The 25,543-nt window shown below is 64.4% G+C and overlaps 2 protein-coding genes across 7 annotated transcripts; one reads left to right on the top strand and one right to left on the bottom strand.

The window, feature by feature from the left end:
* The first annotated feature begins 1,757 nt into the window (after positions 1 to 1,757).
* On the top strand, positions 1,758 to 24,042 carry SNED1 (sushi, nidogen and EGF like domains 1). Of its 6 annotated transcripts, none has more exons than XM_042794715.1 (33): positions 1,758 to 2,198; positions 5,137 to 5,424; positions 6,042 to 6,182; positions 6,882 to 7,044; positions 7,962 to 8,087; positions 8,238 to 8,351; positions 9,156 to 9,269; positions 9,526 to 9,639; positions 9,757 to 9,873; positions 10,164 to 10,289; positions 10,578 to 10,682; positions 11,118 to 11,231; positions 11,382 to 11,498; positions 12,009 to 12,125; positions 12,212 to 12,328; positions 12,549 to 12,662; positions 12,747 to 12,920; positions 13,117 to 13,230; positions 14,146 to 14,259; positions 14,696 to 14,809; positions 14,888 to 15,001; positions 15,638 to 15,934; positions 17,134 to 17,317; positions 17,396 to 17,508; positions 18,038 to 18,316; positions 18,760 to 18,904; positions 19,233 to 19,315; positions 19,740 to 19,826; positions 20,042 to 20,158; positions 20,654 to 20,744; positions 21,366 to 21,449; positions 21,713 to 21,750; positions 22,185 to 24,042. In XM_042794715.1, the coding sequence occupies exons 1-32, from the start codon at positions 1,995 to 1,997 to the stop codon at positions 21,747 to 21,749; spliced, it is 4,338 nt and encodes a 1,445-aa protein (XP_042650649.1). In that variant the 5' UTR covers positions 1,758 to 1,994; the 3' UTR covers position 21,750; positions 22,185 to 24,042. The 6 variants fall into 6 exon arrangements, with proteins under 6 accessions (XP_042650649.1, XP_042650631.1, XP_042650635.1 ...); XM_042794701.1 differs by having other exon boundaries at positions 1,895 to 2,198; positions 15,872 to 15,934; XM_042794686.1 differs by having other exon boundaries at positions 1,895 to 2,198; positions 20,657 to 20,744.
* A 68-nt stretch (positions 24,043 to 24,110) lies between these two features.
* Positions 24,111 to 25,473, bottom strand: MTERF4 (mitochondrial transcription termination factor 4). Its single transcript, XM_042794736.1, has 3 exons — positions 25,125 to 25,473; positions 24,790 to 24,974; positions 24,111 to 24,689 (listed from the first exon to the last, which is right to left on the bottom strand). The coding sequence occupies exons 1-3, from the start codon at positions 25,471 to 25,473 to the stop codon at positions 24,309 to 24,311; spliced, it is 915 nt and encodes a 304-aa protein (XP_042650670.1). The 3' UTR covers positions 24,111 to 24,308.
* Between the last annotated feature and the right edge of the window lie 70 nt (positions 25,474 to 25,543).

Genomic DNA, 25,543 nt, shown 5'->3' with positions numbered 1-25,543 from the left:
AAGGGACAGAGATGCCTGGCCGTGTTCAGCAGCGGAGCTTGCCGGGGGCCAGCTGCCCGTGGGCTGTTTGGTCCTGGAGCGTCGGTGCAGGCTGAGGTGCTCTGGCAGCTCAAGGGGTCAGGCAGATCTCCAGGTCCAGCTTTGGGGCTACCCCAAGGTGGGGGCAAGCCCTGGCGCTGCTGGGGGGCCAGGAGCACCCAGTGCTGTCCCTGGGGTGCTTTGGAGCCTCACAGCTTTGCCCTGGGTGCTGCACCCCGGCTGCCCACAAGGTCCCCTCTGTGGCCAGCCCCGCTCTTGGCCCTCCACCCCACGCCTCAGTTTCCCCACTTGACAGAAAGGTGCTGATCCCCGCGCCAGCGCTGTGGCCCCTCGGGGCAGCCAGCAGCGCGTGGGCAAGGACTTTGGGAGCACCCTCGCGCCGACGGCAGAGCTGGGCCCCCGGTGAGGCAGACTTTCCGTGGCGGTGTCCGCGGCTGGTCCTAACCCAGTCCCGCTGTTGTTTGCTCCTCCGCTTTTACTCTTTACATAATTTGTTCCTTGGCCCCTTTTCAAACGTACCTCGCAATCGTTACAGCAGAGGATATTTATTCAGCGGGGGTGTGGAATAACACGGAAAACCTCTGGAGCCGGGGACCGGATTCCCGCACCATCCCAGCGCTGGGGACAGGCAACGGCCCCCCCCAGTTTTGCTGGGACCCCGGATGGGGCTGGTGGCAGGACGCTGGACTGGGGTGGGTGGGGTTCTCCTCATTCCCCCTGCGCTGTGCCCACGCGCTCAGGCCACTTGTGCCACGGGACGGGTTGGGTGCAGCCACGGGGGGGGGGGGGGGGGGGGGGGCAGGGGGAGGGGACGGGGACACCAAGCCCCCTGGTCCCTCACCCCAGCACCCTCACCCCAACACCTGCCCGGTGGTGGGGTGGGCAGCACCCGTTGCTAACCATCGCTTAGCCATTAAAACCCACCCGTGATTTCTAGCAGAGTCTCCCAGGGGGCAGCCCCATCAGTTTTCGGAGGAACTCAGGCTTTCTTGATAAAACCATTTGCTGATGATAAATGTAGCGTGGGTGTTGGTTGTGTTTTTTTGTTGTTTTTTTTTGTTTTTTTTTTTTTTCTCTCCAGTGGAGACAAAGGGCCCCTTGAGCCTAAAGCGTAACTTAAAACATGGCATTCCTGAAAAGAATTTCCTGATAATATTTTTAGCACCTGAAAAAAAAAAAAAAAGGGGGGGGGAAGCAAAAAAAAAGCAAATAACACCATTTTTTTCTCTTCCACTCTTTTTTTTTTAAACCTCCAGTCCTCTGCTTTAAAGGAGCAGAGGGGACCCTGCTGAATTGCAGCTGGGGGGGGGAAGTGGGGCCGCGGCTGGCCCTGGAAGGGGGGCTCTGGACCCACGCGTGTCCCTGAGCGGTGGCTGCTTTTTCCTCGCGGGGGAGAAGCGGGCGGCGAGGGGTCCCTCCGCGGGGGGCGGGAGGGAGGGGGCGGCCGAAGGTCCCTGCGTGGGGTGTCCTGCCGTTCCCCTCCCCTCCCCCGGCCCTGAGGAGGGAGGGGCCCCCCCCGCCCCCCCCCCCCGCAGGGGGGGACCCCACCGCCCCCTCCTCCCGCCCCGCCCACCCTGCCCCCGCCCCCTCCATATTTGCATGCCACGCCCCCCTCTCGCCCGCGCCGGGAGCCCATTGGGTAGATGCCCCGGGGCTATGCAAATCCCCCGCGGCGGGGCGGGGCCGGCGGGTGAGGGAGCCCGGCGCGGCGGCGGCGGGGCGCGCAGCGGCGGGGGGTGCCGGGCTGTGGGCCGGCGCTGCTCCGCCATCGGCTCCGCGCCCCGAGCCCCCGCAGCCCCGAGCCCCCGCAGCCCCGAGCCCCCTCAGCCCCGAGCCCCCGCAGCCCCGAGCCCCCGCAGCCCCGAGCTCCCCGCCCGTCGGCGGGCGCCCTTCCCCCGCCATGCCGCGGTGGCCGGTGCCGGCGTGAGGGGGGCGAGCGGCGGGTCCCGGCGGCCATGCGGGGCCTGGCGGGCTGGGCCGTGCTGGTGGCCCTGGGCGAGTGGCTGTGGGCGGGCGGTGTCGTGCCGCTGGCGGATTTTTACCCCTTCGGGCCCACGCAAGGCGACGCTGCCACGCGGAAGCAGGACGACGGTGGCTCCGAACTGCGGCCCCTCTCCGTCCCCTTCCCGTTCTTCGGCGCGGGGCACACCGGCCTCTATGTGAGTACCGGGAGGCGGTGGGGACGGCCTCCTGTTCTGTTCTGTTTTAAAACTGATGGATCCAAGCGCGCCTGGGTTGGCATGGGGGCCGTCGGGTGGTCCCCATTTAACTCGGAGCATCGGAAGAGTAACAGCGTGCCGAGGGCAGGGGGGGAAATCCCGCGGGGCGCTGGGCTCTGGTGGGGGGGGGGGTGTGTGTGGGGGTGCCTGCCCCCCGGCTCGGTGGGGCCAGCAACGCCTCGGCTACTGGCCATGCCATCCTGGGGACGCCGGGCAAAGCGCTCGCCCGCAGCGGGGAGCCCCGGGCTTGGCCTTGGCTGGAACCAGAAATACCTGTGCCTTGTGGGACTGGTCCCTGCAGGGACGGGCTCTGGGGGTCCCAGCGACAGGGGCCGGGCACAACTGGTGGGCGAAAGTTTGGAGCGGGTGTGCTGTGGCCCCTGGGTGGCCGCCCTCGCCGGGGAGGAGGTGGTGGCATGGCTCTGGGTGCGATGCAGAATAAACACAGCTGCCCTTTGGGTCGCGTTGCAGGGGGCTCGCTCTTCTGGCCGCTTGGCCCTGCCTGCTGCCTCGCCTCTCCTCCCCGCGCCTGCCAGGGTGGGCAGGCCACCGAGAGCCCTGCCGGTGTGCTCCCTCGCAGCCCCAGAGCCAGCTGGAGGTCACCGTGGCCGGAGAGCTTGAGTGGTGCCCGGCCCACTGTGTTTCCCACAGCTGTGGCCATCAGGTGGAGGAGTACCTCTGCGTGCCCGTTCACCCCCGGAGCCTTTTGGGTGGCTCTGGCTCCAAATGCCTGTCCTGTGTTCTGGGGTGGGGTCTGTGCTCCCCATGCTGGCTCCCACCTGGTGCAGTGTCCCGGTCCTTTCTCTTTTCCGTGGTTTGCTCTGGCCTGACCAATGATCCAGACCTGGCTGACAAAGCAGAGAGCTGAACATCACCTCGGTGTCATCTCGGGGCTGGGCTCATGTACTGTCGCACCACCTTGGCTCAGCGCAGGAAGTCCTTCATCCTTGACGGTGGCTTTTCCCCCCCCCCCCCCAATAAAAGCACCAGCCCTGCCATCAAGCAGGAGGGACCTGGGCTTGGGGCTCAAGCCATAGTGGGAGGATAGAAGAGTCTGGGAGAAGCCAGGTGACGCGATGGTCATCCCACATGGGATCTGCAGCACAGCTCTGGGTCTTGGAGGGGCTGCTGGGGTCAGAGGGTGGTGTGTGTCCCCTCCCCTGAACCGAGACATACACCCCCCCACCCCCAGCTCTGCAGGGCAAGTTTGCCTGCTCCCAGCATGGGGATCTGTGTGGCAGGGCTGCTGCTCCCTGGGGAGCCCCTGTCCCAAGGGGCTGGTACAGGGCTGGGCTCACCTGGAAACCTCCATCCTCACGGGCTGCCTCCAACCACCCCCTCCTCCTTTGCAAAGACCAGCAACAACAAAAAAGCCCTTCTTGGCACCATCTCTCTCCCATCTTGCTTTAATCAGGGGAAGAATGTTCCTCTGCGGACACTGCGGGGTTACGGAGGCTTTGGGAAACAGGAATCCTCTTCCCCTTAGTCACAGCAAGGACTGTCCCATGTTCACAGGGAGGGGCTGGGGACCCTCCCCAGGGGCTGCACAAGGCTGTCACAGCCTGGCCCCCCACCCTGGATGTGCACACAGGCACGCTGGCTTCGGCACGGCTCCCGGCAGGATGCTGGCCCCCAGCTCCTTGTCGGCACGCGAGTGTGACACCGCTGCCTGCCCCTGCCTGTTGCATGCCAGGGCTGTGCTCTCAGCTCGAGAGCCTCTTGCCTGCATTGTGCCCCCCTCCCCTTTCCCACCCTGCAGCCCAGGGGTGAGCCAAGCATTGCGTGCTGGGGGGCTCAGCTTGGGGGAGGGCGGGCTGTGTGCTCCTGCCCGCAAGCTGAGGAACAGAGCGGCTGGGAGCTGTCTGCCCCACTGGGGTTGCCACTGTGGCAGTGTGCTGGCAGGGTCTCCTCCCAGGAATCTGGAGGGCTGAGGAGGGTGAGAGAGTTTCCCTTTGATCCCTGCTTGGGCAGCAGTGCAGGCAGGAGTTTTCTTCCCCTTCCTCGTTCCCGCTTCATCCCCAAGCCAGGAGGCATCACTCCAGGCAGCAGCATCCACTGTCTCCAGCTTCCTTCCCTGGGCTGAGGGCCTCTGCCATGCATCCCTGGGCTGGGCACCCCAGGACACTAATTGCCTCAGTCAATTAGTGCTGGGAAAGCGCTTGGAGCTTGCAGCGTCTTGCCCTGGGTGTCTGGCATCCCCCAATTTTAACAGGAGCAGCCTGCCAAGGCCCAGCCAGCCCTGAGGGCTTTGCACGGGATGGTGATACTTGGTCACCTGGGGACCAGGAGTCCGTTAGCTTGACCTACTCGTTAGCTCACTCGGAGCGCTGTGCGTGCTGGTGGACGGATTGCTGCCTGGCAAGGGTCCCCCATGTCTTGGGGTGGTGGCTGCCTGGCTCGGGCACGACCTCCCTGCCAGGAGGGTGGCAGCAATGCCCAGCCCTAGACCCCAGCCCCGCAGGCTGTGTGTCAGCTGTAAGAGGGCAGGGAGGGAGGGAAACAGCCCCTCGTCCCTGCCAAGAGCACTGGCGTGAGCTGGCCAGGCGCGCTGGGCACTGTTTGTTTAAAGCGCCGGGGCTGCCGCAGTTTTCTCAGCTGTTCCCCCCTTCCCCTGGCCCGGCCACGGCGGAGAACAGGGCTGGGTTTGTTCAGGCAGCTGCCTCCCCGCAGCCGCACTCCAACAAGCGAGCGGCTGGGGCGGGGGGCTGTGGGCGCTGGGGCACGTCTCCGCTTCCAAAGGCAGGAAGGGGAAGCGCTCCAATATTTGTGGAAAGGCGGGGGGAAGAAAGGTGAAATGGAAAGTGCCTCTAAAACGTGGATTCTTGCCGGCAGCAGGAGTCAACCGTGGCTGCCTGTTTCCTTCCCTCCCTCTCTGCAGGTGAACAACAACGGGATCATCTCATTCCTGAAGGAGGTCTCCCAGTTCACCCCAGTGGCCTTCCCCATCTCCAAGGACCGACGTGTGGTGGCTGCCTTCTGGGCGGACGTGGATAACCGGCGGGCGGGTGATGTGTATTACCGGGAGAGCACCGAGCAGCCCATCTTGGAGAGAGCAAGCAGGGACATCGCACAGTATTTCCCGGAGTTCCCAGGGTTTTCCGCCCAGTGGGTCTTCATTGCCACCTGGTACCGAGTGACCTTCTTCGGGGGCAGTTCGTTTTCACCAGTGAGTAGCTGGGGCAGAGCAGCTGTTAGTTTAGGGGTAGAGTTTTTTTTTTTAAAAAGGAGTATCCCACCAGCGTTTTGGTGCCTTCCATGGTAGTGGCACTCCTGCCACGTGCGGCACGGAGCTGTTGGCAGGGCTAAGCTGACCCCAGTGGCTCTGTTGCGATACCTTGCCATGACAGAGCAGTGCCAGGCTGGCAAAACCAAACCCGCCTCTTTCTGCCGGATGGAGGCTGCAAATTGCCACCATCCCCCATCTCAGGCAGCAGCAGGGTGGCATTTGCCTGCCTGTCTGCAGCTGTGCTGTGGAGCTGCTTGCGGATGGGATTTGGTGCCTTTCTTCCAGAGGCCTGACAACCACCCTTCTCCCCATTTTTCTCATTCCTCCAGGAGGAGAAGCAAGCTGTTCTGCTGGCTGGGGTGCTGGCTGGGGGGGATCACAACACCTTAGGGTTAAAAATAATAAAACTCAACTGCCTTTTCTAGCAGAGGAGGCCTAGGGCTCACAGAAACATCCCCTTTTTAAAGGCTCTTTTCGTCACTTTATTTTCTGACTGTTTTTTGGCTTGCCTGCCCCGCTCCTGCCTGCTCACTGCTTCCTTCCCCGCCCTGCTGCAGGTAAACACTTTCCAGATCGTCCTCATCACGGACGGCAAGCTCTCCTTCACCATCTTCAACTATGAGTCCATCACCTGGACCACGGGTATGCACGCCAGCAGTGGGGGGGACTTTGCTGGGCTCGGCGGCATTGCAGCGCAGGTAAGCAGTGAACATGGCCCCCAGGGTGCCCAGGTAGCGCATCCACCCTGTGAGCTTGTGGCTCCTGGTTTGGGTTTTTTTGGAGGTAGAAAGCCTCCCCCTGCATTTTTTTTTTTTTTTTTTTTTTTAAGTTCTTAAATATCTCTGTGTACTCTGGCTCCCAAAGCTGAGACCATACAGGGGGCTTTGTTATCCTGAAACCACAGGTCTTTGCCTTGGCTGCTGCCTCTTAGTCCCTTTTCCTCCCTAACCTCAGCCTTTAAGAGCAGCTGCTGCAGCCAGCACAGCTTTTGCTCATATTTTTATTTCATCCTTGTGTGCGTTGTTGTGTTTAAGGGTAAAAAAGCCCATACCCGCAAAAACCCCAGTACCTGCTCGGATGTGTGAATTTACCGGCAGCTGATCCGTGCTTGGCTCCCTGCCCGCCAGCCCGCGGCAGGCAGGATGCTGCAGGTGGAGAGGAAGTGGATCGGTTTTGAATCCCAGGGGAGGGACCGAGCAGGCAGGGTGGTCACTGCGCCTTGTCGTGCTGGCTGTAATCTCAGCGCGTGGAGAGGGCTGAGCGCTGGCCAGTGCCGCGGGGAAGAGGACGGTCGATCCAAGCAGTGCTGAGCGGCAGGAGAGACGAGCCCTTGTGCTCCAGCCGCTTTCCCTCCTGCACTAGTGATGCCTTTTTACTCTCTGCCTTTGTCCTCCCAGGCAGGTTTTAACGCTGGTGATGGAAAGCGCTACTTCAACATCCCTGGATCCCGCACCGATGACATCGCTGACGTGGAGATGACGACAAATGTGGGTATCCCCGGGCGCTGGGTGTTCAGAATCGATGATGCCCAGGTGCAAGTGGGGGGCTGCAGCAATACAAGTAAGAGGACAGCAGTTAGGTTTATTTAACTCCCAACCCAACCCCACACTGTTCTCCAGCCCTGTCTTTCCCTGCCTCAACCCCCACCTCCACAGGGTGGAGGAGACGACTCGAAGGGCTTGGGGAGGGAGGGGAGGCAACCGTGGGGGGGACTGTCCTCAGCACCTGCCGTGGCTGGGGATGGCGCCCACGGGTGCCCCGGGGCTGGGAAGGGACTGGGAGAGCAAACGGGAAGGGGAGGAAGACTTCTGAGACTAAAAGTTCCTGTGGGGAGCCATGAGGGAGGCTGGGGAGGAGGTGACTGCGCGCAGGCCGGACCCTGCCGGCCCGCTGCCAGGCAGGGCAGGGCACGAGGGGCTGGCACCCTCGGGGGGTGCACGCGTTCGTAAGTCCCAGGAGGCCGGAGCGAGCCATGTGGAGGGCTGCCGGGTGCCTGCCACCCCCACAGGGCCTGGGTGCCAGGACTGGGCCATGCACCCCCACCATGGGGGTCCTGACACATACCCCACGGAGCCACTGGCCTTCCGTTCCTCGCCCCTGCTCCCTCCAGCCATGTTTTCCCACCCGTGATCTGTGTGTGTCTCGCGTTACCAGTGGGTTTGCTGTACATGGGCTCTCCTGTCCCCCTTTCCCTCTGCCCCGGGTGATAAGCAAGGGCACGTCCGTGTCTCCCTGGCTGACCCCGTGCAGCCTCTCCCCCTCGCAGAGGAGGAATAAAACCGCTCCCCTGTCCCAGGAGAGCCCACGAGGAGTGGGCCCTGCCCTGCTGTGAGGCAGGCAGCCCCCGTGGTCTCCCTGAGCACCCCGGGGAGCCGGGCGGGCGCAGGGACAGGCCCCGGCGCTGGTGTGGCTGGAAGGCGGCGGGTGAGCCCTGCCGGGGTGCAGGCTGACGGAGGGGCCACCGCCTGTCCTCACAGCCTCTGTCTGCCTGACGCTGCGGCCTTGCCTGAACGGGGGGAAGTGTATCGAGGACTGCATCACGGGGAACCCCTCCTACACCTGCTCCTGCCTGGCCGGCTTTACTGGGAAGAGGTGCCATGTCGGTGAGTGCCAGCCCCGAGCTGCCGGCGCTTTGCCGCGGGAAGCAGGTCTTGCTCCCGGCATCACTGCTCCGTGCCGGCAGTCTGGCTGTCCCTGCGGCTGTCCCCGTCGTTGCCCTGAACTCCCGCCCCTCACCCGGGGCTTCTTTTCAGATGTGGATGAGTGTCTCTCCCACCCGTGTCAGAATGGAGCCACCTGCCTCAATGGTGCCGGCAGCTTCAGCTGCAGGTGCCTGCTGGGCTTCAGAGGTGCCAACTGCGAGACTGGTGAGTGCGGGGCTGCCGGTGCAGCAGGGCTGGCTCTGTGCTGCGCTGGGAGAGCGGAGACCCCAGGCTTGGGCGGGGGGCTCTTTGAGACTGGGGCTCCTGCAGCAGCTGCTGGGCTTCAGCAGTTTGCTACGGCTGGCTTGGATTTCAGCTTGCTGCAAAGCAAAGGAAACTTTGCTCTGGCCTTGAGCCCTTCCTGCTGTTGGCAGCCTGCTCTGCCGAGGGCTCGGCTCAGCGCTGCCGCCAGCACCTCTCCCCGCCACCGCTCCCTTAGTGAGAAAAGCTGGTGGTTAGCGTTTAAACAGAAATCGCGAAGGCCCTGCTTTTGCAGGTGATGCTCTGGTCCCGAGCCCTTTGAAGCCAGTGGGGACTCTCCCAGTCCCTGGCAGGGGCTGTGGTGGCCGGTTTCCCCCACCGCTGGCCTCCACCCGCCAGTGGAAGTGCCGCCAAAGCATTTGGCTCCCGACGAACCTCTGCACTGGTGGAGAAGGCGAGCAGGGAGTTGACTTTCAGGGAAGGGAGGGAGGAAGGGAGAAACGCCCAGCACAGCACGCTGGCACCCAAGAGGCGCAGGGGGATGAAAGGGCTGAGCTGCCCGAGGAAGGGTTTTGGGAAGAGCTGTGGCTGGGGACATGGCTGCCATCTCCTGTCGGAGGGTGCGTTGGTGGCTCTGTGCTGCACTCTCTGCCCGGTCCCAGCATCACCATGTTTGCAGGGGATGCCACATGCCGGTCCTGCACCTGGGTTGATTCCCCCCAACCTCTTCTATTTTTTTTTTTTTTTTTTTTTGGTGTCTCACTGCAGAAGTGTCGCCGTGTGAGAGCATGGTGTGCCAGAATGGCGGGAGGTGCCAGGTGGCAAACGGGACGGCAGCGTGCTTGTGCCAGCCGGGGTACGCAGGGGCGGACTGCCAGACAGGTGGGTGGCAGGAGCAGGCACACAGGGAAGACGGTGATGGTTCACACCTTGGCGACCTACCTTGCCTCACCCTTGGCCATAGTTTTGGGAGGGGAGCACTCAGCATTGCCAGTGGCACTGATTTTTTTTTTTTTTTTTTTTTCATTCTTCCGGCCATCGCCTTCCCACTCCGGAGCATCATCCTGGATGGGAGGCAGTGGGTGAAATGGCAGTGCCCTTGCACGGCCTGACCCTCCCTCCTGGCCTCCCCTTGCAGAGGTGAACGAGTGCGAGTCCAGCCCGTGCCTGAACGGCGGGCACTGCGTTGACCTAGTCGATAACTACACCTGTGTGTGCCTGGAGCCCTTCGTTGGACAGCGCTGCGAGACAGGTGCCCGCTCCCATCTGCGTCCCGGGATGCCCCAGCCCAGGGAATGTGTCCCCCCCCCGTGCTCCAGTCATGGCCCCTCTCCCTCATCACTCGCTTGCTTGCTTTCCCCCTGCCAAGACTTGTCTTCCTGCGAGGACCGGAGCTGCCGGAACCGGCAGACGTGCAACTACATCCGCCCTGGCCGCTACATCTGCACCTGCTCCCCAGGGTATTACGGCAACAACTGCCAGTATGGTGAGTGGAGGTGTGCCTCGCCCAGCCTGGCACAGGAGCTGGTTTGGGGGGGGGGAGCTGGGTGGGAAGGGGCGAATGGCTTAAAATGGGCTGTGTCAGCCGTAGGCACTACCAAAAGCTGGCGGGGCGGGTGTGCGGAGGGGTCGTGGTCCTGCGGGGAGGGAGCTCCTTCCAGCGGGGCTGCTTGGCTGCGGTGGGGACTCTGGCATGAAGCCCGACTCCCCGGGGACAGGGAGTGTTCCAGCCCCTGGCTGGGATGGCTCTGGCTCAGCCTCCCCCATTCCCCGTAGGCGGGCCCCGTGTGCCCGGTGCCTGCCTTTCCCACCCGTGCCAGAATGCCGGCAGCTGCCTGGACACAGAGCAGGGCTACGTCTGCGAATGCCAGGAGGGCTACGCCGGGCAGGACTGTCGAGACAGTGAGTACTGGGAGGGGATGTGTGTCTCCAGTGAAGTGTGGCATATCTCTAGGGGAGCCCTCGTGCTCCCCAGAGGGAGGAACAGCTGGTCTGGAGAGCCTGTTCAGGTTTCCTGGGCTGAAGAGTGGGTCCATCCCGCTGAAAGGAGGTTCTGCCTGGGTGTCTTGTGGGGGGCTTGTGGCTGCTGCTCACCTGAGCTCCTCCCATGGGTGGCATCTGGCAAGACTGCTTGGTTGTCCCAGCCCCACAAGCAGGAGGGGTCCTGGGAAGCTCCCATCTCTCTTGCAGAGCTCTCGGAGGGCTGCGAGTGTCGCAACGGGGGCAGTTGTCTGGAGGGGAATGTCACAATCTGCCAGTGCCCACCTGGATTTTTTGGTCTTCTCTGTGAATTCGGTAGGTGGGGGCTTCTCACTTGCTGTGTTTGCCCCCTCTCTGGGATGCTTGAGCCAGGCAGGCTGTGGGCGAGCAAGGAGACACTCTGCCCATACCTGGGCCTAGCACAGTACCAGGGCACACAATGAATTTGAGCCTGGAAATGTCCCCTGGTGAGGAAGCAGCACTTCCGTCTCCATCGGTGCCCCTGGCCCCAGCCCGGCTCCCCTGGGTGGAGAGGGAACCTCAGCCTTCATGTGCTCCTGCTCCGGAGCTCGCTGGGCATCCAGGCTGGCCCGTGCCATTCGCACAGTCTGTCGTGTGTGGGGTACAGAGGGTCCCTCCCATCTCATCAGACCCTGCAAAGTTAGGAGACCCTTGCTTCTGGCTGGGCAGCCGGCTGGGTGTCCTCCTGCTGCCGGCTGACAGAGGCCAGTGCTGGCCGTGTGTTTGCAGAAGTCACCACCACGCCGTGCAACATGAACACGCAGTGCCCGGACGGTGGGTACTGCATGGAGTATGGTGGGAGCTACCTCTGCGTCTGCCACACTGACTATGGCACCAACCACAGTAAGTCTCGTCTGTGGGGATGCAGGACTAACCCCAGGGAGGGACTTTAGATGGGTCGGGGGGTGAGCAAGGGTACAGACATCAGCCGGGGAGCAGTCCTCACGCCCCTGGTTGCACGTCCTCAGTACTACCCTGTGTTTGGCTTCGCAGCGATGCCATCCCCTTGTGACTCGGAGCCCTGCATGAATGGGGGGTCCTGTGAGGTTCATGACGACTCGTACACCTGCGAGTGTCCTCGAGGCTTCCTTGGCAAGCACTGCGAGAAAGGTACCTGCGCAAGAGAGCTCCCTGCCAGCCCCAGGGGGTGGGAGAAGAGCTTGGACCCTTGTGAGACACAAGCAGCTCCTTGCTGAGCTGCAGCTGGAAGTGGGCGCAGGTTATCCCATCCTGCAGGGTGGAGGGGGGATTGTGCAGCTCCCTTCACGGCCCCCAGCAGTCACAGCAGCTGATCCAGTTGTTGTTCCCTGCACAGCACCATCAGTGCTGGAGTTTGGTTTGGGTTTGTTTTTTTTTTTTTTTTTTTTTTTACGTGCCTGAGCTTCTGGCCTCAGGAGCAGCCGCCTGTCCCCTGGCGTCGTGCATCCGTGGCCCCCTGGCACACGTCTGCACGGCTGGTGTTTCCCAGCGTCGCCGAGCCCAGGGCTGTGAGGCCTGGGCGTGCTCCGCTTTCCTGCAGCGAGGGGTTTGGTGGGGGGCTGGCGGGAGGTGGTGGTCCTTGGGGTGCTGACAGCAGTGGGTGACCCCTGCTCTCGGTGCTCTCTCTCTCTCTCTCTGCAGCCAAGCCACGGCTCTGCAGCACAGGGCCCTGTCGCAACGGGGGCACCTGCAGGGAGGCGGATGGCGAGTACCACTGCACCTGCCCCTACCGCTTCACCGGCAAGCACTGCGAGATCGGTATGGCCCCCCCGGCCCCCACCCGGGGAGGAGAGGTGGCAGGAGTCCCACTCGCTGCTCAGCTCCCGCCTGCCCTCTGCCCCCAGGTAAGCCAGACCCCTGCGCCTCGGGGCCCTGCCAGAACGGGGGCACCTGCTTCCACTACATCGGCAAGTACAAGTGCGACTGTCCCCCGGGCTACGCCGGCCGGCACTGCGAGATTGGTAGGTGCGAGCAGGGCGTGCCGGTGCCGGGGGCTGCCCGGGGAGGTGGTGGGGCTGCTGGTGAAGCGAGTAAGCCTCGCTGCTTGCTTTGAAGCCCTTTCCCTGTAATTTGAAGCGCTTGAAGTCGTCCGTGCACCCTGCTGGATGGGGGGAAGGGGATGGCTCTGGCTCCTGGGCTCTGCCAGCTCTGCAGCAGGCACTCTTTGCTGTGCTCTTCTAGTGCCCTCCCCGTGCTTCCTTAGCCCCTGTGAGAACGGTGCTACCTGCGAGGACCTTGGTGGGGGCTACGCTTGCACCTGCCCTGTGGGCTATGTGGGGAAGCATTGCCAGTCTGGTAAGAGCCTCGTACTCCCCCTGCCAGCCAGGGCCTCGGGGTGCCTCGGCAGACGCTGCTCACTGTCCCCTCATCTCTCCCCAGAGGTTGACTGCGGCATCCCTAGTGAGGTGAAGCACGCCCAGGCCTCTTTCAACTCCACCAAGGTGGGCTCGCTGGCTGAATACCACTGTGAGCTGGGCTACACCCTCAGTCAGCACAACCACCCCCGTGTCTGCCGCTTGCCGGGCGTCTGGAGCGACCCCCCTGAATGTGATGGTGAGAAGTGCCAGGGAGCAGCCGAGCCCTGGGGCACTGTCCCAGTGGGCTGTGGTCACAACCACAGCCTGGTGACCCCAGGATGTGTACTGTAGTCCTCCCCTGTCCGTGTCTGTGCACAGAACCCTCCAGGGACCCCTGCCTCTGGTGCTCACATCTCTCTCACCTTGTCTCTCCCCTGCCTCCACGCCTGCAGAGATCGACGAGTGCCGGTCCCAGCCCTGCCTGAACGGTGGCCGGTGCAAGGACCGCATCGCTGAGTTCCTGTGCCTGTGTGAGCCGGGTTACACCGGCCACCACTGCGAGTTGGGTAAGAGTTGGGTATGCTCCGGGGCCACCACAGGCAGCTATAGCAAAGCCTTCCTTGCCCCCCAGCCCCTGGGACACGACAGCGGGCGCGAACCCCCTGGCCAGGAGCTGGGCTGCCTGCGTTTGTGTGCGCCGGCTTCAGTCTCCTGCCTGTGCGCTCAGATCAGCCAGAGGTGAGGGCTTCTCTCCCGGAGCCCCTGGCCAGCTGTGGGCTGTGCGGGCAGGGAGGTGCTGCTCCTGGTGGGGCAGAGGAGCAGGCAGGGCTGTGGGGGCACGTGCGCTACTTGTGTCCCCCCCACTAACGGGTGCTGCATGGGCATGCCCACTGACAGGGCAGTCGCTTCTCCTGAGCCACGGTAAGCCCATGCAGAGAAGCCCCAGAGCTCGAGATCTGGATGGGAAGTGCCCTGCACGGCTCCAGAGTTACTGGCCAAGAGGTGCAGGGGGAAAAGCAGCTTGAGGTAGCGCGTTTTTGGCTGCACTGTGCTCCTGCTCCTGTGTGGGCATGTGGTTGCGTGCGGGCACTGGTTGAAGAGGGTGACAGGCAGCATGGGGACCGGTGGCACTGGGGCAGGTGGCCCTAGCCCGGCAGAGGATGGTGGTGGGAGAACCCTGCTGGGGCTTAGAGGAGGAGATGTGCCACGGCCACCTTATGGGACCTCTTGGCACATCCCCACGCTGCCAGCCATCCCTGGGTGTCCCTGTGGGCATGTCCCTACGCCTAGCTCCCGCTGCAGCCACACGCAGGGAGCAGTGGGCTCCCGATGGCCTCTGGAGCAGGGCTGTTCCTCGCTGGTGGGTTTGGGGGTAGTGAGCAATGCGGGGAGGGCCCACGCTCTGCGGGAGAAGTGCTGCCTCTCTGAGCCCCCTGACCTCATCGCTGTGCTGAGCCAGCACCTCTCCCACCGCTCCCCAGATGTCGACGAGTGCCAGTCAGAGCCCTGTAAGAACGGCGGGACCTGCCGGGACCTCCCTGGGTCCTTTGCTTGCTACTGTTCTGAGGGTTTTGTGGGGACCCAGTGCGAGACAGGTAGGGACTTGCCTTTCCCAGGGTGGGGGGAGGCTGGGCTGTGGGCAGCAAGCCAGGTCGCTGGTCGCTGTCTTGGGCATCGTGACCCTGAGCCACCGCCCCCCAGGCACTCCTTGCCTGTTGCACCTCCTTGCCTGCTGTTTCGGGGGCAGAGCTGAAACTGCTCCGGTGAGGGGGGAGCAAGGAACGAGGCGTCTTGTTGGTGATGGATCCCCTTCTGAAGGCATCCACCCCTTGCCGGGGGCTGTGGTCACCGCAACGCTTGGAGGGGGGGATCCTGGGTTTAGACTGGTTGTGCCAAGCCCTGGGCTGCGTGTCCATCCTGCTGCCCCCCACCCCCACCCCCCCGGGGGTGTCGTTGCCATCGCTCGCCCGTGGGAGCTGGCTGCCCGCCCGTGGGGACCCCCACTCACCGCTGGCCTCCTCCCACCTCCAGAAGTGGATGCTTGCGAGTCGGGCCCTTGCCAAAACGGAGGGGAGTGCGAGAGCTACGGGGGCTCCTACCTGTGCATGTGTCCGGAGGGTTTCTTCGGCTACCGCTGCGAGACAGGTGAGGTGGGCTGGGTGCGGGGCAGCCGCTCGGCCAGCCGGCACTGCTAACGCTGCCGTGCCCGGCGCCTCTCTGCAGCCAGCGACCCGTGCTTCTCCAGCCCCTGCGGAAGCAGAGGCTACTGCCTGCCCGGCAACGGCACCCACAGCTGCACCTGCAAAGTCAGCTACACAGGCAAGAGCTGCGAAAAAGGTAAAGGCCCTCAGCGGTGGCACCAGGATGTGGCGTGGGGCTCGACACCAGCCTGGCCGCGGCCGCTGCCCGCGAGGGGCTCAACACCGGCCGGGACCAGCAGCTCTCACTGAGGCAGGCAGGGCTGGGGCCTCGCCTCCCCGGGGGGGCAGCCCCGGGACCCACCGACGCGGCGGGCGGGTGCTGGCGTGCTGAGCCGCTGCCGCGGGCGCCAGGCTCGGCACGAGGACGCTGGGGACAGGGTTTCCCTGGCCCCCTGCAGCCGTGGCGATCCCTCGGATGCCCTCAGGAGGGGGAGGCCGAGGTGTCTTGAGGGAGGCCTCTTGCTCCCCCCCCCCCCCCAACCCTGCACCAGCCTCCCTGGGGCCCCTCAGCCCGTCTCGCTGGTGCCCTCGGCCTGGCAAGCGCTGGGCTGCTGGTGCTGCTGGGCTGTGGTGTCTGGGAGCGCTCCCGGTGCCCCGGCTCCCGCCGTGCCGGTGGTGGCTGGCACCCACGGGGCCCCTGCCAGGCGTGCCAAGAGAGAGAGAGCAAGGGCCCTGTCCTCCACCGCTACCGCTCTGCCTCTTGCTGCCGGGGTCTGTTCTCTAAAGATTCATGGCATTACCTCTCCCCTTTGCTTTTGCCCACACCCTGAAGAATTGCTGCCACCAACCTCATTAAAGGTGGAAAGGGTGGAGGACACTGGTGTGTTGATTTCTTGGCACCCACCTGAGGACGCAGCCGCCAGGCAACTCATTGACGGCTACGCCGTGACGTACGTATCCCTCGACGGCTCTTACCGCAGGACAGATTTTGTGGACCGAAGTCGTTCTGCCCACCAATTGCGGGCACTAGCCTCCGGCAGAGCCTACAATATTTCTGTCTTTTCAGTCAAACGCAACGTGAACAACAAGAATGATATCAGCAGGCCCATCATGCTCACCACACGCACTAGTGAGTAGTGTCCCCGGGGGGATGGCGGTCGTGAGCACGTGTGGCCCCCGCAGGTGCCAGGGCTTGCGCTATCTCCTCCCCGCCGCCGGCTCCAGCCACAGCCTGGGCTCGCGCCGAACCCCGGCGGGTTTGGTGGCGCAGATCCTAAAATCCAGCTTTGGGGCCTTTGGAAAGCACTCGGCACTGAGAATTGCTGTTCTCTTTGCTGTGAGTAAAAGGGGACCAGACCCGCCCTCACCGCGGCTCACCGGGCCCCTGCCCAGGGCATGGTAAGGGGGTCAGCCGCAGGGACCACTCCTGGACCCTGTTCATCAGGGCTGGGCCGCGCCTGCCACACCAGTTACTCCTTGTCACTGGGCTGAGGGTAGCGTGGGTCCCCAGTGCTGCTTGGCTGAGCTAACGAAGCTCCTGTGCCGGCCGGGCAGCGGGGCTCGGGTGATGTTTGCTGACCATGAGCCACATGGCTGAGTCGCCCTGCCATCCCGCCGGGCTCGGCGTGGGGATTGTGCCAAGAGGGCAGAGGTTGGCAGGGATCTCTGCTTCGTGGGCAGGGGGAAGGGGGCACAGTGATGCCTCTGTGGGGTCATGGCCAGGAGGAGCAGCTGCGGTCCCAGTGTCTTGGGCAGGCAGATGTAGAAATCCAGGGCAAACTGAGGATGGGGATTAGACCTAGAAAAGCTACCCTCTAACAAGAGGGGGATGGTGGTGGGGAAGCCTGCAGGCCACGTTCTTCTCAGAGGGCTGAGGCAGAGTGAAGCCTAAGGAAAGAGAAGGCAGGTGTGGCACTGGGCACAGCAGGGGTCTGCGCCCCTGGCCACAGCATCTCCTGGAGCCTTGGACCAGGGGCTGGATGCTGGGGGCTGCGAGAGCCAGGCTCAGGATGGCTGCCTGGGGCACGCAGCAGGCTTAGGGCCAGGCCCAGGCGCTGCTGCAGCCCCTTTGGAGCTGGTAATGGGGGCCTGGGGCTGGAGGAGGCCAGCCCCTGGGGTGCGGCAGGTGGCACGAGGCCTTGAGGCACAGCTGCGGTGCCGAGGGCAGGGCAGGTGGTGCTGAGCTGCTCCCCACGGGGAGGCCGAGTCCGGAGGGGGCAAGCAAGATCCCCCCCCCCACCCCCCAGCCTCGCAGGGGCATGGGGAAGGGACAGGGCCACCCACGCTGACGTGCGGCTGACCGCAGGCCTCTCCGCTTCCCCCGGCCAGGACCGCATCCGGTGGAAGGCTTTGAGATCCTGAACGTGACAGCCAGCGCTATCACGGTGCAATGGGCTCTCCACCGGCTCAAGCACTCCACCGTCAGTAGGGTGCGTGTCTCCATCCGCCAGCCGGGGGACCTGGCAGACCGCACCGTGGAGCTGAACAGCAGCGTGGCCAAGTACACCTTCCTGTGAGTGGGGTGGCAGCGGGCCCGCCCCGGGGCTGCCTGCCTTACCCCCGCTCACCCCTGCCTTCCTCTTCCACACAGGGACCTGCAGCCAGGAGAGAGGTACGTCGTCCATGTCACGACGCTGAGTGGCCTGGGGACAGAAGACCACCCCTCAGAGAGTCTGGCTACGGCCCCCTTCCATGTGTGGACGAGTGAGTGTGGTTGCCTTTGGCCCATCCCCACCTCTGCCACTGCTGGGGCCCTGGGGCTTGGCAGGCACGGGGCAGCCGCAGCTTGTGGTCAGCAGGAAAGCTGCAGGGAGGGGAAGGTGTGAAAGCCGTCAGCCTGTCTGGCCAGCACAGCGGGTAGGAGGTGTGCAGGCAGCCCTCAGGAAGGGCAGGCAAGGCAGCAGCACCTCCTCCCCAGCCAGATGCTGTTCGCTGCCCAAGACCAGCATGAGCTCAGCCCCGTGCAGAGCCCACACGGGCCTGATTCATCCCCTGCTGTACGGCAGCCAGAGGGTGATGGCCAGACCCGAGTGCCAGGGTGCAACGAGGCTCTGTCTGCTTTGGCAGGGACGGGGTGCTGCACAGCTGGAGCTGGGCCGAGGGCCAGCCGGGGCACAGCCAGGCGAGCTGGGGCCCTGGCACGCTCAGAAAGTGGCACGTGAGCAAGTAAGGTGGCCATCATTCAAGGACACCAGCGCTGACCCCTTTTCTCCCCACCTCCTGCCTGACCCAGGGCCTCTCCCCCCGCAAAACCTCACTGCGTCCCGTGTCACCGCCACCTCTGTGTCCATGGCATGGGAGCAGCCGCCTGCCGGCGCCGCGGAGGGGTACATCATCAACGTCACCACCGCCCAGAGCGTGAAGAGCCGCTATGTGCCCAACGGGAAGCTCGTGTCCTACACGGTACGGGACCTGCTCCCTGGGCAGCGGTACCGCCTGTCTGTGACAGCTGTGCAGAACACAGAGCAAGGCCAAGTACACAGCGAGCCCATCCACCTCTACGTCACCACCTGTGAGTGCCTGGCTTGGCAGGGCCGGGGTGCTGCTGGTTCGCTGCAGCACGAGGGAAGCGATGGGCTAACGAGGAAGTGGGGAGGGGGGGGGGAACGCTTAGGAAACAAGTCGGCCAACAGAGTAATGAGCCCGTGGGGACTTGCTCCCCCAGAACTGGATACCCCACGGGCTGTGGGGTAGGACGCAGGTACCCTGCCAAGGGAGGTGGGGGTTGCAAGGTGCTGCCTCCATGAGCGGTGGTGGGGTAGGGTGGGGGGGCAGATGCTGAGTTACAGCTCGGTGGTGCTTCACAGGGACTGGCGCCTGCACGAGCGTGTGCGTGTGCGTGTGTCCCCAGCCAGCCTGAAACGGCAGCCCGGGGCCGAGGCGACCGGCTGCGAGTTAGGTTGCTGCGTTGACTCACGGCCTGCCTCCTGCTAAGCCTAACCCTTTGGTCTGCAGTGCAGAGGGACGGGGCTTCAGAGAGACGGTGGAGCCAAGCCGGACACCCCCGAGTCCTGCGCAACAGGCTGCCCCCAGCTTTCCTGCCCGAACTCCGCTTGCTAGCAGATCATGACACAGCTGAGGAGCCCTCGCCAGCTCCCAGGTAGGCACTTCTCCAGCAGCAGCACCCCTGGCTCTTCTGACAGCTCTCAGTCCAGGGATCATGCCGAGTGTGGCCCCTTTTGGCCACGTCTGGGTGCTTCTGCTGGGTTAGGCCTCCTGCCCACGTGCCGGGGTCCTGAGCCAGGCAAGGCCCCTCGCCCTGTGAGCGGGTCCCCCCACGCTGCCTGCAGCTGAGCCTGCAGGACTCACACCAAGCCTGATGCTGTCAGCGAGTGGGTTTATCTAGCTTCCTCCAGCCCTAGCGTGCAGGGCAGCTGTGGGTTGGAGGACCTGCGGTGTCCTGTACCCTCATGGCTTTCCTGTCCCAGGTTCACCGAGCTGGTGGATGGCAGAGGGAGGATCAGTGCCAGGTTCGGCACTGTGTTGGGCAAATCCATCACTGTGAAGACACGTAAGTGCTCTGCTGTTTTTCTGGACCCCTCCTGTCACCTACACCTCCCCCCCAGGACAGAGCGGCAGCTAGGCAGGCTGCTGTGGGGAGCCCCCCCCGTTTGCCATCCCTGGAACACCAGGGATACAAGATACCCTGCCAGGCCTGGGAGTCCCACACCACGGGGTGGGGAAGGGGCCTGGCCCACCTGACGACAGCCCCGGGCTCACTGCGAGTCTCTGCTCTGCCCCTGCCTCCCCAGGGCTCTGTGTCCCCCAGTCCTTCAGGAAGGGTGAGGTGGTCACCCTAATTCTAGGAGTGCCAACTGGGACGGGCTAAACCACTGCCTCAGGCCTGGTGCTGCAGACAGGCTGGATCCCATCGGAGGGGCTGCCTTTGGGTCTGGTCCCGGCTGGAGGTGACATTTGACCCTCTTGTTGCCCAGAGCCAGCGGCTCCAGTGAAGCTGGAGAACGTGGAGGCGTCCAGCCAGGGCAGTCAGGCACTGCAGCTGCGCGAGGCAAAGAGCAAGAGTAAGTGCAGGGGGAGGAGAGAGGCCAGCAGCAGGGACCCAGCCCGGGTGCCAGCCTGCTCTGTCCCTGCTGCTGCCCTGCGGGGCGGGAGGCACACCGTGCCGCCTCAGCCCTGCTCGCAGCTCTCCCCAGGGGCACCCCGGGGTGAGGGGGCGGTGGGCAGGACTGTGCTGCCGCCGCCGCCCCGGGGTCTGACGGCCCGACGTGTTTCGCAGGCGGGGGCCAGAACTGCTCCACGAACCCCTGCAAGAACGGAGGCACCTGTGCCAGGGACGCCGAGTCCTACCGCTGTGACTGCCGCCCGGGATTCAAAGGCCGGCTCTGCGAGCTGGGTGAGTGCCGGGGTGCTGCCGGAGGGCCGAGCTGAGCCCCCCCCTCCTGCAGGTGGGCAGCGCGGACCCAGCCTGGCAGCTGTCCCAGCCACAGGTCACCAAGCACACCCTGTCAGCAGCCGGCTCCTCCCAGCCGAGGGGGCTCCCACCCCGCACTCAGGCTCCACTAGAGAGAGGGGGGGGCTGCCCCGTGCCAACAGCGGAGAGGGGCTGGGCTCTGCTTTTGCCAGATTTGAGCAGATCCGGGCAGGCAGGTCTGCTCCCCGCTTCTGGCTGAGCCCTCCACCTCTGCCAGGCCGCTTGGCAAGCCTGGGCACCGCGAGGCTGGGGGCTCTGCTGCTTCTTGGGGGGTCAGCTCTGTTGGGCCCAGCCCTCCCAGACAGCAGAGGGGAAGCCTGGGGGTGGGGGGGGGCCTCACCGGCCCCTCTCTACGGGGCACAGGCAGGCAGAGCCAGAGATGGGCTTGTTGGTAGCTCCCCTCTCCTGTTCCCCAAGCAGCCTGCAAGAAGGTGCCACACTCGTGCACGCGGCTGTACTCGGAAACCAAGTCACTCCCTGTGTGGGAAGGAGGCACCTGCCACTACCTGTGAGTACTGCCTGCGGGTTGTGCTCCCCGCTTCCCCTTGTGCTCAGAGCTGGGGGTGTCTCCCCCCAGCTTGGCTCTGGGGAAGGGGGAGCGAGCACGAGGCCGTCTCAGCCCCCCGGCTGGCAGCTGCCCCCTCCCCAGCGCAGGCTGAGCAGCTTTGTGTGCCCTCGAGCCCCCTCGGGCTGCCCCACCAGCTGTGTTTCAGGGCAGGGTGTTGCTAAAATGACAGCCCCGTAGCAGTGTCACCCTCCTACGTGGCAGTGAGGTTGGCTTTGGTGTGTGTGACCCTCAAGCAGCAGTGGGTCCCCCGCCTGCTGCTTGCCAGCCCAGCTCCTAGCTGCCTCTCCGTCTGCAAGCAGAGGGCTGGGGCCAGCCCTGCGGCAGTGCCAGGGCATGGGGGCCTCTGCTCTGCCCCCTTGCCCCTTCCAGCCTTCCTGCACCGGAGGCACAAGGACCTGGCTCTGTGGGTTCACCCCTCAGGCACAGCAGGCTCGGCCCCATTCCTACCGAGGCAGCAGCCTGGAAGGAAAGGGGGGAGGCCCCTAGACTTCCCCATCGCACTCCTAAAAGCAGATCTGTCCCTCTTATTCCTTACAACTCGCCCCTCTGCTGTGTGTGCAGGTACAGGAGAGTTTACAAGGTACACCAGGACGTCTGCTACAAGGAGAGCTGTGAGAGTACCGGTTCCAAGAAGACAACCAGCAGGTACAGCTAGCAGCAGCCCGCCCAGCGTGCCGGCCTCCCTGCGGCCTGGGACAGGAGGACGCAGCTAGCCAGCGTCACCCAGCGTGTGCAGGGGTGCCCAGGCTGGGGGTGGACTGGGATAGGGATGCAGGCACCCCCACGCGGGGGGGCGCGTGAAGAGCACACGGCCAGCTCTCGGCTGCCAGCTCTGCGTGCCCTCCCTGCGAGTGCTGGCTGGGGGGGGGGCCGCAAGGCTGACGGCGCCCTCCTCCCTTCTCTTGCAGAAAACCAAGCACCAGTCACACACTGAAGAAGCCATAGAGTAAGTGTCGCCCCCAGGCCCTCCTCGGCTGGGGGCAGGGGCAGCTCCTGCCGGTGCCTGCCCGCACCCCTGCACAGGGAATTGGGGAGGAGAAGGGTGGGGGCCGGAGGGCAGCCCAGGCTCACGCTGCCGTGGCGGGGGGCTGCGAGGGCTGTGCGGCTGCCGTGCCGGCCAGGCTCGGGCGTGCAGCTGAGGGCTCCCGGTCGTGGCTGCGGTGCAGGAGCAGAAGGCAATGCTCTGCTTCCTCCTGGCTCCACAGCCAGACATTCCTGCAAAAAAAAAAAGGGCCTGGGCACTGCCTGCAGGTGGCAAGGCAAAGGCTGGAGCCCTGGAAGGGGTTGATCCCCTTCTCCTAGCCTAAGATAGGCCCGCGGGATGGGAAGAGGCAGCTGCAGGGCTTTTGGGGGACACACGCTCATTCTCTTCCTTCGCAGGGTTCAGAGCAGTAGAAGCTTCATCTTTCTGCATCTAAGGGCTTTGGAAACACCAGGAAGATCAGATCTGCTCACTGAGTTGAACGCAGCGGGGGAACCTTCCTGCCTGGCATCAGCCTCTCCCTCTCCTCCAGCCTGTTTACACACACGCAGCGGGATCGGCAGGCCGAGCAGTGCTCCCTCCCCTCCGCTGGACCAGCACTGCCTTCACTCTGCCTCGCCCTACTCCAGCCACCTTGCTGCCCCCCAGGAGCTGAGCACCCCTGTACTGCAGCAGCTGGCTGGATGCCCCCCCAGGGCCCAGCCCTAGCTCGGCCTGGCCAACCCCCCAGCCGCTCTGCAGGAGTGATGGGCTCCCAGCTCCCTGCCAGCAGCACTGCACCAACCTGGTTTCATAATCCAAGGATAAAAATTACCTATAAGCCCCAAATAAAACAGTTTAATGCAGACCAAAAAGCCTTAGCCATCACCTGAAATGTGGCCCACAGCAATCTGGTTGGAGGAGACCTCCCCCCTGTTAGACGAGTTAGAAATGGTGAGCAGCTCCCCCGAGCAGCGAGGCGCGCGCCGGCAGTGGACGTGCAGCCCCGTCTCCTCCGCTCTAGCGGGGGAAATTGAGGCAGCTTCTACTGCCTGCATTTTTTTTTTTTTTTTTTTCTTTGTAAACAATCCCTGGTTTTAACCAAATTTCCAGTCAGAAGGCAACACAGCACCTAGAAAGAACTTAAAAAGTGAGCTGTAGGGTGAAATTTGTCAGCTGAAGCGTAACGCCGCTCTTGTTCTGACACTAATTGCCTCCAAGGCAGCGCAGGGCTCCGTGACGGCGCACGCTCCGTGGGGGCTCCCCGGAGCTGCTCCCAGCGTTTGCAGTCCCCGTGGTGCGGGGCTGAGCCGCCAGCACTGTGGTGTTTGCAGAGGAGAGGACCAGCAGCAGCGGCTGCCCAACCGCCTGCGGCAGGGCAGGCGAGGAAAAAGTGTAGTTTTAGAAATGTTCCTAGTTTGTGTGAGTTTGTATGACAACACTAGTTAAACATAGATTTGTGTATTAACATACACAGTGTATATTATAAATTAATACATACCAGAGATATATTGTAGTTACGGCATAGACCCCAGCAGTGGTGGGGGCATCCTGGCAGGGCCACCCTCCCCTCCCACGAGCATGGCAGGGTGCTTTGTTCAGCCACCCGTGTCAAGCTGCAGCCCCAAAAATGCTCTTGGAGCAGAAGAAGACCCAAGAGTTTCAGTGTTCCTGGCACCACCCTCTCCTGCCCGCTGGGGCAGCTGGCAGCAGCCTGGGAGCGGTCAGGGTTGATGTAAAGCCGGGACCAGCAAGCCCGTGTGATGCTCCCCTCCAGCACAGGCTCTAGCTCTGCTCCCAGAAGAGAAACCGAGTCAGAGATGGACCGAGGCAGCCCGATCCTGCTCCAGCCCCCCCCCTGCCCCAAGGCGAGCTGAGAAGTCCCGACTCTCTGCGGCAGGAGAAGCCAGCCTTTGCCTGGAAGAGCAGGACCAGGGCAAAGCCAGAACACCCTCTGCTCAGCACGAGGGAGGGCAGATTTTGGGGCCACGCTCGGAGAGCGTTCGCACCCCTGCCTGGTCAGCCACAGGACCAGCACGGAGTGGGGCTGCGGGGGTGGAGGCGGCCCTGCCGTGTGCCAGTCCCGTTTCAGCGCAGCCCTCGGGGCTCTTGCCCCCGCGCCCTGCTGGGAGCTGGCACAGCAGCCCCCTTCCTCCTGCCCCCCAGCCAGCACAGTATGTAACGCAGCCAGAAGGTTTTAACCTAGCCTTGGAAATAAATTAGCTATTGTGGTTTGATTTTTTTTTTTTTTTTTTAAATAAAAACACTTTATGGAAACGGTATTTTTTTTTTTTTTTTCTGAAGTAGTTGCTCAAGGAGGGGGGGAGGAACAAGAGGGACTGTTGTATTCTGGTAGATGGGTTTTATTGCTGCCCCTCAGCGGGGGCTCCGCACACTGGCCCCCATGGCCAGCAAGCCAGCAGATCCTGCAGCCACCACAGCTCCTGCCCGGGTGGGGTGAGGGCCCAGGGCACCCGTGAGGGCAACGGGGCCGGGGAGGGCAGCAGCATGGGAGAGCTCAGGTACCCTGGAGCCTCACCTCCTCACTTCTGGGCTGTTTCACCTCTCTCAGTGCCCAAGTCTTCATCTTCCTCCAGGTATAGCGCATCCCCGTCTTCCTCCTCATCCTCCTCCTCTTTGTCATCCTCCTCCTCTTCCTCCTCCTCTCGGGCTAGCAGCTTCTTGAAGACCTCATACTCCTCTGGGGTGGAGTGGGCCAGGCTGGCCAGGAAGTCTTTCTCCGGGAGCTGAAGGATGTCCTTCAGTTTCGGGTTACTGGTCGTGGTCTGGCCTTTGCAGGGGGTCTGGTAGAACCCCCGGCGCTCCAGGAAGATGTGCCGGGTCCTGAGCTCAGCGAAGGGCATTTGGAACAGCCGGGCCTTCACCATCTCCTTCTGCTGGACCCCCATCCTGAAGTACGCGTACTGCGGGTGGGACAGCGTCTCACGGGGAGCCCCGGCCCCGCAGCGGGTTTCCGCCACGCAGGAGCCGCTCCCCCGTGGGCGGGCAGCCCGGGCCCCTCACCTGGAAGTGGTGGTGGAGGCAGCGCGGCTCCTCCAGCAGCACGGCGGGGCTGGTCGCCAGCACCTCCTTCAGCTGCTCCGCCGTGAAGAGGCACCGCTCCCGCAGCAGCCGCACCGCCGCCGCCAGCCTCCTCCGGGGCAAGGTGAAGAGCTGGGGGCAGCGGCTCACGGCCCGCTGCAGCCGACCTGCGGGCCCCGGGTGAGCGAGCTGGGGGGGGGGGGCCCCCCCGGCCCCGGCCCCGGCCCCGGCCCCGGCCCCGGCCCCGGCCTCGGCCCCGGCCCCGGCCCCGGCCCCGGCCCCGGCCCCGGCCCATCCGCCGCGCCGCGCTGCCTTACCTCCGCCGAGCCCCAGGCGCCGCAGCTCCCCGGCGCGCTCCTCCAGCCGCTCCGCCGGCAGCCGCAGCAGCCCCGGGCTCCGCTCCAGCAGCCCGAGGGCGGCCTCGGCGCTCAGCCCCAGCAGCAGCAGCTGCGCCGCCGCCGCTTCCCGGCGCCGCGGGTCGAGCCGGGGCCGGAGCCCCAGGAGCCGCCGGGCCTGCTCCTCGCTGAAGCCCATGGCCCGCAGCCCCGCCGCCTCCCCGCAGCCGCGGCGGGGGCCCAGCCCGAGCGCGGCGGGGAGGCGGCGGGGAGCCGGGGCCCGGCCCGCCGCGGCCGCCCGCCCGCAGCCGCGCAGCAGTCGCGCCGCCATGGCCCGGCCCGGCGCGGGGAGGAGCCGGAGGGGGCCCCGCCGCCGCTCCGCCCTCGCCGCCGGGGCCCGG

This window comes from Tyto alba, unplaced genomic scaffold (assembly GCF_018691265.1).
Source record: "Tyto alba isolate M040663 unplaced genomic scaffold, T.alba_DEE_v4.0 Super-Scaffold_10, whole genome shotgun sequence".
Lineage (NCBI taxonomy): Eukaryota > Metazoa > Chordata > Aves > Strigiformes > Tytonidae > Tyto > Tyto alba.
This window is presented reverse-complemented; position numbering and strand designations above follow the sequence as displayed.